The sequence below is a fragment of the Physeter macrocephalus genome, chromosome 19 (genome assembly GCF_002837175.3).
Source record: "Physeter macrocephalus isolate SW-GA chromosome 19, ASM283717v5, whole genome shotgun sequence".
Taxonomy (NCBI): Eukaryota; Metazoa; Chordata; class Mammalia; order Artiodactyla; family Physeteridae; genus Physeter; species Physeter macrocephalus.
This window is the reverse complement of record NC_041232.1, coordinates 24,434,261-24,446,289: the sequence shown is the minus strand read 5'-3', so window position 1 is coordinate 24,446,289 and position 12,029 is coordinate 24,434,261. Positions and strand designations below refer to the sequence as shown.

At 46.2% G+C, this 12,029-nt stretch overlaps 1 protein-coding gene across 2 annotated transcripts in view; it reads right to left on the bottom strand.

Annotated features, from left to right (window-relative positions):
- Positions 1-12,029, bottom strand: part of ADGRD1 (adhesion G protein-coupled receptor D1) — a 142,235-nt gene that overhangs the window by 119,658 nt on the left and 10,548 nt on the right. For both annotated transcript variants that reach the window (XM_055080627.1, XM_028480274.2), the window contains exon 4: positions 10,297-10,419. In XM_055080627.1, the coding sequence (XP_054936602.1) occupies positions 10,297-10,419 (123 nt within the window). The remainder of the gene's footprint in view (positions 1-10,296; positions 10,420-12,029) is intronic.

The window sequence follows — 12,029 nt, the reverse complement described above, 5'->3', positions numbered from 1 at the left end:
ATGCAAATCCAAACTACCATGAGGTACCACCTCACACCAGTCAGAATGGCCACCATTAAAAAGTCTACAAATAACAAATGCTGGAGAGGGTGTGGAGAGAAGGGAACCCTCCTACACTGTTGGTGGGAATGTGAATTGGTGCAGTCATCATGGAGAACAGTACGGAGGTTCCTCAAAAAACTAAAAAATAGAGTGTCATATGACCCAGCCATCCCACTCCTGGGCAAATACCCAGAGAAAACTCTAATTCAAAAAGATACATGTGGGCTTCCCTGGTGGCACAGTGGTTAAGAATCCACCTGCCAATGCAAGGGACACGAGGTTCGAGTCCTGGTCCGGGAAGATCCCACATGACGCGGAGCAACTGAGCCCGTGCGCCACTGCGCCTGCGCGTCCGGAGCCTGTGCTCCGCAACGGGAAAGGCCGTAACAGTGAGAAGCCCGCGTACCGCAAAAAAAAAAAAAAAAAAAGAGTGTTCTGGAGTGGGAAGCTGAGAGCATCAAAACCAACGCCATCCCAACAGGCACATGAAAAGATGCTCAACATCACTAATCATCAGAGAAATGCAAATCCAAACTACCATGAGGTACCACCTCACACCAGTCAGAATGGCCACCATTAAAAAGTCTACAAATAACAAATGCTGGAGAGGGTGTGGAGAGAAGGGAACCCTCCTACACTGTTGGTGGGAATGTGAATTGGTGCAGTCATCATGGAGAACAGTACGGAGGTTCCTCAAAAAACTAAAAAATAGAGTGTCATATGACCCAGCCATCCCACTCCTGGGCAAATACCCAGAGAAAACTCTAATTCAAAAAGATACATGTGGGCTTCCCTGGTGGCACAGTGGTTAAGAATCCACCTGCCAATGCAAGGGACACGAGGTTCGAGTCCTGGTCCGGGAAGATCCCACATGACGCGGAGCAACTGAGCCCGTGCGCCACAACTACTGAGCCTGCGCTCTAGAGCCCGCGAGCCACAGCTACTGAAGTGCACGCGCCTAGAGCCCGTGCTCCGCAACAAGAGAAGCCACCGCAATGAGAAGCCTGCCCACCACAACAAAGAGTCGCTCGCCGCAACTAGAGAAAGCCCGCGGGCAGCAACAAAGACCTAATGCAGCCAAATACAAATAAAATAAATTTTAAAAAAGATACATGTACCCCAATGTTCACAGCAGCATTATTTACAATAGCCAAGATATGGAAACAACCTAAATGTCCATCAACAGATGAATGGATAAAGAAGATGTGGTACATATATACAATAGAATACTGCTGAGCTATAAAAAAGAATGAAATAGTGCCATTTGCGGCAACATGGATGGACCTAGAGATTATCATACTAAGTGAAGTAAGTCAGAAAGAGAAAGACCATAGGATATCACTTATATGTGGAATCTAAACTATGACACAAATGAACCTAACTATGAAACAGAAACAGACTCACAGACCTAGAGAACAGACTTGTGGTTGCCAAGGGGGTGGGGGTTGGGGGAGGGATGTAGTTGGAGTTTGGGGTTAGCAGATGCAAACTATTATATATGTAGTGGATAAACAGCAAGGCCCTACTGTAGAGCACAGGGAGCTATATTCAATATCCTGGGATAAACCATCATGGAAAAGAATACCAAAAAGAAGGTACACATATGTATAACTGAATCACTTTGCTGTACAGCAGAAACTAACACAACATTGTAAATCAGCTATACTTCAATAAAAATTTTTTTGATATTAAAGCCAATAAAACTTAAAAAAAAAGAACAAGGCCATCAATTTCACTCCCGGGCTGTGGTCTCACCTTAGATAACACCTGACTCAGTAAGCTCGGGCTGCGACAACAGAATCTCACAGACTGGGTGGCTTAAATGACAGTTCTTTCTGACAGTTCTGGAAGCTGGAAGGCTGTGATCACGTTGCCAGCAAAGCCCTCTTGCTGGTTTTATCCTCACGTGGCCTTCCTTGGTACGTGCACACAGAGAGCGCCCGTGTTTCCTCCTCTGCTTGTAAGGGCCTTAACCCCTCACCCTCGTGACCTCACTGAATCCTAACCACCCCCCAAAGGCCCACCTCCAAATACTATCATAGGGATAAGATTTCAACACATGAATTTGGGGAGCACACATTCAGTTCACAGCAGCACCCTCATTCATTCATTCATTCGACAAACATTTAATCAGTGGCTGATACACATCAGACACTAGGAGGGAGGGTCTGGAGGCAGAAAGGTGAGCAGACCCCGGGGTCCCTGGGCTCCTGGACTTACTGCCATGTGGGCCGGGAGAGACCGACGTGAATAGTCATGCGGGAGTCCCCCCAGTGACGGGTGTGATGAGGTCAGGGAGGAGAGACACGGAGGAGAAGCATCGGAGCAGGGCGCCATCTGCCCTGGAGGTTGAGAGAGGCTTCCTGAAGGTCACTTTGGGCCTGAGATCTGAAGGGAACGGGCGTGACTCGGACAAGGGAAGGCACAGGGCCAAGGACCGTGGAACATTTAAGGAGCAGCCCTCGTATCAGTCTTGTGACGAGACGTGGCGAGGAGGGTAAGAGAGGAGAGGAAGGTGAGGCTGGTGACGTGGCCAGGAGAGACTTGGGTCTGAGCGCTGTGGTTCGGGTTAGGAGGGAAATCTGAGATGGTACCTCTGCGTTAGTTTCCTACAAATCACCGCGGAGTTCCATGCCTGATAACAACACGATTCACTCTCAAGGCTCTGGAGGCAGAAGTCCCACTTGAGCTAAAATCAGGAGGTGAGCCGGGCTGCGTCCCCTTGGGAAGCTGCGGAGGAGAATTTGTTCCCACCCTCTTCCAGCTTCTAGAGGCGCCCACGTTCCTGGGCTCCTGGCCCCTCCCCCAACTTCAAAGCCATCTTCACACCTCTCTCTGACTCTGCCCCTCTGCCCCCTCCCTTTGTAAGGACCCCTGTGATGACCCTGGGCCCACAAAGATTAGGACATTCCCCACCTCAAGTTCCTTGACTTAATCACTCAGCTTCACCCACTGCAAAATGGGTTAAGGGTACGTTGGGTTGCTTTGCATTATTTTTTACAACTGACTGCGTGTTCATTGACAATTACCTCCAAATAAAAAGATTTCATTAAAAAAAGAAAGAAAGAAAGAAAAGAGATTCTGCTCCGTTGGGAAGGCCTTTAATCTGATCTGGCTGGTTCAACATCCAATTTTATTACGGCATATCTCAGGCACGGAAGTTGGATGTTCTCCCAGGTTTTGGTCAAGAGAGGCTCCAGAATTGGGGCGGTGGTTTCTTTATAAAGAATAGAGGATGTCAAGGGGATCTACCAACTGTAGGATTCTAAGTGGGTTTTCTGTGCGGTGTGGCCGAGGAGGAGGAGGAAAGAAGAAAGTGTGCAGGGTTCTGATGACAGAGCATCTCTATGGAGTGACCGCCTGCCGAGCGCTTCCAAAAGAGCACAGGCTGGGAGAGAGTGATGGGGAGATCTGGGCTTTCTGGCTAAGCTGAGAAAAGACCCAGACACCTAGGTGCAGCAGTCCACCAGCAAGGCTCTGCCGTAGATGCCTAACTCTGATTTTGTAAGACCCTAAAGTGTGACCCCTACCTCTGCATTTCAGCAGAGTACAGGTTGATATGATGATTTTTACCTACATCTTTCTAAGAGTTGACAATTCCACCCCCTCTGGTGTTGGACACTTTCTCCAAGAGAATTTTAGCATATGGGCATGCCTTTACATAACAGGAATCACATGAGTTCTTCCTCGATGGTCTTCCAGTTCTTCTGATTGTGACAAGGAAGAAAGTCCATTCGTATGTAAGTAACAATTGCTAATCCCCATTTTAACACAGAAATGCCGCATCTCAAATTTAGAGCCTCTGCTGGGCCATGGTACCCACGTAGAATTCACCAATATAGGTTATCTTCTACTTATGGGAACCAAGATTGGTTTTCAGCTGTTGAGGGTGCTATAAAGTTTCCCTTTCAATGGAATCAAAGTAAGTGAAATTTAAAGAAAAGGTATAAGTATTATAGTTCAGGTGCTATGTGTGTATGGTAAAAAAAAAAAATCATAAAAACAATTTAAAAGTGAATGAAATTTAAGAATCACTAGTCTTAAAAACATTCTACCATGACTGGAAATTTAGATAATTACATCATTCAACCTCAACCTATTAAAGTAAATAACCCACCCTTGGACTTCTTCTTTGGCATAAACGCATCCTGCCTCACTGCCTCGACAGTCGACGTTACAAAAGTTGAGTTAAGGGGATGACGTGCCATTTTTTTGGTCCGCTTTAGGACCATGAGAATAGAATTACATCTGGCTGTGTAAGTTTCCTCGGTACAAATTCCAAGTGATCTACTCTCATCCAGTCTCAATATTGTGGAGACCCAGCTGCCAAAAAACACCCAGAGAATGGTTCATAAGATTGTCTTATTCATCCTAAACACACAGAACAATTGAGGAGCAAAGTGTGAGGCTATATATGGTCCAGTGAATACAAGTGACCTTTACCCTTAAAGTAGGAACACTACAAGGTATCAACTCCAAGGCCCAGTGTTCATTGTCTTCCCTAATAATATCTGATTTGTACTTGACAAAGAGAAGCTGTGAAGACGGTGAAGCTTCCACACTGTATCCTTAGATTTTTTTTCCCAACTCCATGATTACAAGACAAGGAAGTAACAATCCAATAAGGTGGGAGAAATGATACAGCAAAGAGCAAACTTGGGAGAGAAAAAGAGCTGAAGGTCATAGTGGCGGGGAATCTGGATAACAGAAGAGACACCGGGTGAAAGGTAAGGAGTTCCATCTTCAGCCATAGTTGAGTTTGCAGTGGTAGGAGAACATGTGATATAAGAAATGCAGAGAAAAAGATGACAGAGACCCGAAGGGGCAGAGTTTCTCAGACTTCAGTGTACACGACAGAGGCCATAAACTCAAAAGCCCATCTTGCCAGGAGGACTGACTCTGTAAGACAGCCAGCGTGTTTCTCGAAGGCAGCTCAGGCTGTATCTTTCAACACGCAGACACGCTTTCTCCGATCAAACACTGCATATCAAATACTACTCATGTCTACCCTTCTTGCCCCCCAGAAAGGCTCTGTTTAATTTCTTCTAGAAATACCTGGTGCTGTAGGACTCTCTCACACTAACCATTTCTCTTCTCATTATTATGAGACCAACAGGTGAGTGGCGGCCGCCCTTCCGTCTCAGCAAGCAGGAAACTGAGAACGCTGGGGACTCGGGAAATCTGGAGACCATTGGGCCATTCCAAAGGAAACAGTCAGAAACCAACCGCTCTGCCAGCTGGGCAGGGAACACTGTTGGATTTTCTGATTTTTTTAAGAGAAGTCAGAAGCATAGATTTTTTTAATGAAATTTTCTCTTATATAGGAATTAGACATTAATTTAAAAAGAAAATTTAAAGCACCGTGAGAGAGGCCCTGTTTCTGCAAACAGTGAGCCAGGCTATTTGGACCCACCCATCATGTCGAGAACAATTTAGAAAGCTGAGTAAAATATAAAATATGTGAGAATCGACATAATGCCAGCAAACAAAACACATCTGTGGGACGGAGTCAGCCCTGGCCAGTTCTGTGATTCGGTCCATGAGAAACACCTGGAGGTCCTGGCTAAAACTACGGATTCCCAGGCCTCATCCATGGAGATTTTGATTCAGTGGGTTCTGGGCTGGAGCCTGAGAACTTCCATTTTTAACGATCTCTACAATAGACTGACTCTTCTGCTGATGGTCTGGAAACAACACTTTGAGATACTCTGCACTAAATTGTTGCCATGTGGCTCTAGGGTGTCTTGTGCCCCCTCTAGGCCTCGGTTTCCCCCTCTGTGAAATGGGCGTACTGAATGAATACTTCTCTCTGAGGCTCCACCAGGCTTTCCAACAGCCCCATAACCCCCAGTCATCTGAGGGAGACAGAAGTTGGATCCATGCCCAGGCTGTATCCATCAGACCATTCTGGAAATTACCATCCTGAAACTCAATTCTGCAAATATTTTAGCATTTTGTTGACAGCTTTTTAAATTTAGTAACCTAACGCAAAGGGCAAAAAAGTCCTATCGAAGTCGAGAAGAAGGGAATGTGGATGGTGAGATTTCCCAGCTGCTGCCACGGAGCCATAGCAGGCTTCTTGGTGTTTATAAGCAAGGGAAGCTCTAATGCACGAGAGGGAAAAACAAAGGGCGCATCTCCAGAGGAAGGAAAATGAGTAAAACAGAGAGAATGTCTTTCCTGTGGAGAGCCAAGGTGATTTAGAGTTGAACGCAAATTAGAGATAATTACTCAAGATGGAATTTAATCCAATATCAGAAATAAGTTTCTAAAGGTCCAAGGAGTGCAAAAATGGGACGGGCCCCTTTAGGAATGGAGAAGGGCCCATCGAGGGTGATATTCAAATGACAGCCCATCAGACATTTGCTGGGGAAGCATTCAAAGGAATTTAACATCAGAAAGACAGTTAGACGAGACGTATCCGTTCAAGCGACATGGATCAAACATCTACGACGCTGATATTCATCCCTGAAAATACAGCAATGACCAAGACAGACAGAGTCCCTGCCTTCACCAGAGCTAAAGGCCAAAGAAGGAAGACAGATAAGGAGCAGGTCATCACCACCCACGCAAGAGGGAAAACATACAGGGAGATGTGAGAACACAGACAGAGGAACGCGGCTGGTCTGGGACTCATCCCGGCAAAAGTAACGCTCGAGCCGAGCGCCCAGGGTCTACAGGGGATTGAAACAAGATGCTGGAACACTTCAGGAAGAGTCCCTTCCCACGTCGAGTTCCCCCGCTTGTGTGTTTGCTGGTCGTGGGAGCTGGCAGCGAGACACCTCGGTATTTAAGGAACATAGTCCGTGTTTCCTTCGGTTAATGTTCAAATAGCCTTTTTCTCTCAAAAGTTCCTCAAAAGCTTCTCCTGCATTTGCACCCAGCACCCATAAGAAAACTTGCCCAGAAGATACCACTTGCCAAAAGGCAGGCCCCACGTTCAGCTCAGAGGAACGAGGGAAGCTGCCTGAGCGGGTGGCCAGAAGCCCTAGGGGGAGCAGGGCGCGGGTTCAAGAGCTGGGAGTGGGCAGCCTGGCAGAGGAAGATGATTCCACGTTCTACCTGAGAGACTGGAGAGGGACAGCTACATTGCTCAGATGCTTTATCCTTTTTTGAAAAGCTCTAACCTCAATCCTGTCTCCTAAGGCATTCTTTAAAAAAAAAAAAAATCAGCCAAAAATATGAACAGAGGCCACAAGAGAATTGGGAAATCTCAAATATGAAAACAGTTGACCTGCTGGACTGGGCATGCGGAGCGGTTCTCTCTTTATTTAAATGTTGGGGGAATTCCCTGGCGGTCCAGTGGTTATGACTGGGCTCTTTCACTGCTGGGGCCCGGGTTCGATCCCTGGTCAGGGAACTGAGATCCCACAAGCTGTGCAGTGAGGCCAACATCGGATCCAATGTTGCCTACGTTTTAATCACTCACATTTTCATCTTATCTGAACAGCACCTAGATTATTATCATGAAACACTGTTCTTTAAGTCAACCCATCCAAAGCTTACTGCTTACTGAAGTCTCATCCTAAAGAATATCTATGAAAGCTATCTTAAGCTTCTGATGAGGTATCTTAAAATAAAAACAGAACCATTAATTGTTTAATCGCTCCAAGTGCACCTGAAATCATCTCACCTACTTCACATGCTACATGGACTTTGATTTGGAACATGCTGGACGGACCTTCCCTGTTCTCCTTAAACCCAGAAATACAAGCTATCTGAGGCCCCAGGGAAACCCACCAGAGCAAAGGGTACGGTCAGTAAAATGGGGAGATGCCTGCAGTGGTCCTTAGGATGGCACCCATGCCCGGTGGCCCTGTCTGAAGACCACACCAAGGGAGGTGGACGGAGGGATACCCAACGCCCCTCTGCATCCTCATCAAGCCCCCCAGCAGCACGGTCTCTGGGGGCCAAGGCTGACTCGAGGCTCCCTGGCTTCCCTGCATATCTGGCCGTTCTCTAGAGAAAGGGGCCACCCGAAAAACAGCCTAAAAGGCCCCAGTTAACATGACACACAGGAAAAGCTGTCCACAGAGTGGGAGGTGAAACCAAAGCTCACAGCTCTCTCTACCACCTGAGCTCTCGTCTGTCTCGTTTTTTTCGAGGATGAAATGAGTTAATGCATGTAGTGGGATTAGAACACTGACTGGCGCGAAGTAAACGGTTAACAATTGTGGGTCATTATTAGGATCAGTCCAGCCGTGTCAGCCCCTGCCATAGGGTCACACACAAGCGAGCAGACAGGGCGAGGACCAAGATCCTGGTGACAGGAGGGAAGTTTGCAGCCGCCCAAACTTGACCCCAAGGGCCGCTCAGTGCTGGACCAACCACGTGCCGGTCTGCAGAACCACCCCATGAGCAAGGTACTCTGATGGACCCGTTTTACAGATGAGGAACTTGGACTCAGAGGTTAAATGGTTACCCAAGGTCACCGCAGAAAGCATGAGAACAGGAATTGGAACCCAGGCCACCTGGCCTCAGAGCCCATGCCGTTAATGTGCTCTGTGTCCAACTGGCCCAACGATCAAAGGGTCAGCAGTCTGTGATGAACCAAAGGGCAATGTCCATCACAAAGGGGGCCGTTCCGTTCAGCCCCACCCAATCAGAACGGGCCGGCGGTCGGGAGGGGTGGATTTCTCAAGAGAAATGGGAAATTCATATGTTTATGTGAACTCTTCCTATTTTTCAACATTGGCAACTGATTAAAAGTTTTTAACTCCGTGCTTTTGCAAAACGAAACGCAGCCACAGGCCAGAGTCAGCTCGGAGGCCTCTAATTTATGACCGCAGAGTTCAGGTAAAACTTCCCAAGAGTTCTGATTTGCGATAGCTGGGCTGCCCCACTGGTCCCATCATAGTCACCCTTCAAAGGCTGCTCATCTGTGATCGTCCCCAGTCACTGGAATTCCCGGGACCTTCCATCCCACACGGGTCAGTTCCAGTTGGTAGCTGAGGCTGTAGAGACACCTGTCCTCCGGGAGAGGCCGTTCCTACAGACCCAGAGAGAGACCAGGCAGAGACCCCCGCTCACCCCGCCTTCCTGACCGGAGGCAGGGAAGGGGCGAGGCAGGCGTGACTGCCTTCTTGTTTCTCTTAGTCCTTGTAGCTGAGGCGGGGCTGTTTTAAGTTCAGAGGAATAAACAAGGCTGCTGTGTTTATAGGGCTGTTTGAATTCAGGAACAGCTTGAACTGTGGATTTGTAAACCTGGCGTGGTTTAGGACCTCGAAACCCTTTCTCAAAACTCTGGGTTCTGCGAAGTCCAAACCGTTTCCTTCCACATGTTATCACCTTGTTAAGCTTTTGTTTACTTTTACTGGAATGTAACCCATTATGGCCCAGAGTCAAGAACAATGAATTCATCACAGGGCGGTTTTGATAAGGCCACGGATGTCCAAAAAGCCTTAGGGCTTTCAAATTGGCTTGCGTTAAACTTTTTTCATTCCTAGAAAGAAAATTTTTTATTTCCTTAGGATAGTGGAACTTGGAAGCTTGAAGCTGATTTGGATGGCAGAGAACAATTTCCCAGAAAGTTTTGAAATGTGGCTCAGATGTCCATTGTCTGAAGCTCAGATACTAGAGAGCAGTTTACTTTTCATAGAAGAAAAAAAAAAAGAAGGAATAGCTTCCTAACTTCTCTTTTGCATCTATGTGTTTCGTCCATGGCATTATTTTAACCACAGACCTGCAACCTCCTGCTGGGACATCTCACTCCACTGCCCCCTCCAATCCTGATGGATATAAAAGGAGCAAACCCATGGCACAAGTCTTAAAAGGCATGCCCCGCCCAGATCCATCGCCAACATCCTGGAGCCAGAAATAACGTTCTGTGAGCCACACCATCAATTTACTTCCCACAAACTCCATGGCCCCATCCAAACTCCAGTGTGACATCACTGTGTCTGCTTTTTATGGAGGGTTCTTTTTTGTCTGTTTCTTGGGTTTTTTGGTTGTTGTTGTTGGTTTGTTTTTGCTTTACAAGACTAAATATTTTGCTCTCACACCTTCATGAGACATGAGACGGTGTTTTAATTCCATCTCCAGGACCAGTCTCTCATTAGAATTCTAGGTGTCTGCTTCCCTACCCCTCCCCTCCCCTCCCCTCAAAGCCGTATGTGACATTTGCACGCATCCTGCAGCCGAACTTCGCCTTCACATCTGCCGCGGCCCAGAGCAACAGATGGTACCTGGCAATGAAATGAACTAAAAAAAAAAAAAAAAAGAAGAAAAAGAAAAAGAATGGAGCTCATCACTCACCCTCAGGGCCGCACTGCGCTGGATTACTGATGCAAGAAGTTTTGTACCTTCCGTAATAGAGAAATGTGACTCCTTTTTCCTCCTTGAGGTAAATGCCTTTGTTGACCTTTCCTTCTACAATATCTAAGTGAGAAGAATGCCAACACTGTAGGTTAATAATCGCATGAGATGCAACGTCCAGAGATGTGTCAGGCTTACAAACATCTTACATCTAAGTATACTGTGTTATTTATATTGATAATTAAATATTTCTAACATTATATATTATTATATAATATTAACGGTAGTTAACATTTCATAATTAAGAACTAAATCACAAATAATATACATTCGTGTCGATATTAAACAACTATTCTATCCTATTAATATTGTATCACATTAATTAATATCATACCAGGGTATAATATGCACTGTAATATAACGCTATTATAATTGTTATGTTGGCCGACAGTTGAGTTACCGGAAGCCATGTGATTAGAATCTCCTACTATCCTAAACTTTCCCTCCATCCACCTCTTCATGAGTTCTCACTGCCATCTTCACACTAGACTTTCCAAGTCTGTGTGGATATAAAAGGAGCAAACCCATGGCAAATCTCCAAACACCGAGATTCAAGTCTGCACGTAAAACTGCACGTGAACTCTCTCTCCTTTTGAGTTCTCATTGAGAGCCCCCAATCCTAGACATGGGGGCCCATGATTTTAAGAGAATTCATTTTCAAACTCTAGGAAGGACATGCAGAGCTACACTTCGAGTCGTCCCAGAAGAGCCCGCCAACGACAAGACCGCAGGGCCAGCAGTCCTGGCAGAGACGCCAGCTCTATCATCTTTTTGTTTGTCCCATTCCCACAGCAAACCTCTCTGATGGTGTCAGTGCGATGTCAGTGGTTTACAGAATTGAAACCAAGGGTGACGAGTCACGTATTGTTGACTGGGGTCAAAGCTGCCCAGATGACCCTCTGCCCTGTGGCGCATGCCTCCTGCCCTTGGAGCCGTTGACCCAGGTGAAGAGGTACAGAAGCACTGGAGGCTCTTTGACCGACTGCGACCCCAGCTCAGATTTTCTGACAACCATTGGCAGGTGGATACCAACTCAAAGGGCTTCAAGTTTTTCCTTATCGTGTCTAAACGTATTTGTTTTCATCTATCTCGTTTATTGCTGGAGATGGTCTACGTATTACAAGGTTACATGGGCAAGTCACAGTCCGTGACTGAACGAGGCTGGATAAACCCCTAAACCAGACTGCTTGCTTGGCAAAATTAATTTTGGAAGCGCAACACCCCATAGTTGAAAGAGCAATCAGGGTATGTATCGTAAAAAGATCAGGAGCAAGACCTAAATTATCTGAGCTGACTCTCCGTACTGACCAGAGAGCTGCCGAATTGCTACCATCCATTCTGCTCTGTGCCGCGTAACCAAAATCTGAAACATACGGGCTCTGGAGGTGATTAAATAAGAGAGTCATTTAGCCATGGCTCTTGTGGGTGTGTCTTAGAAAACAGCTTCTAATGATTAAAAAAAAAAAAAAATTCCAGCTACAGAAGCAATGCCGATTTTAATGTTTGTAAGAGATCAAATTTCTGATACGGTATTTTTAAATCGACTTTAATTTTCCATTCAAAGGGCATGTTTTTCCTCCCCCAAAGAATATAATCCATTTCAACATCCAAACAAGTTCTATTTTTAGAAGCTACTCATCTTATGTCTGTATTGTTCTGAAAACAAGCAGCTG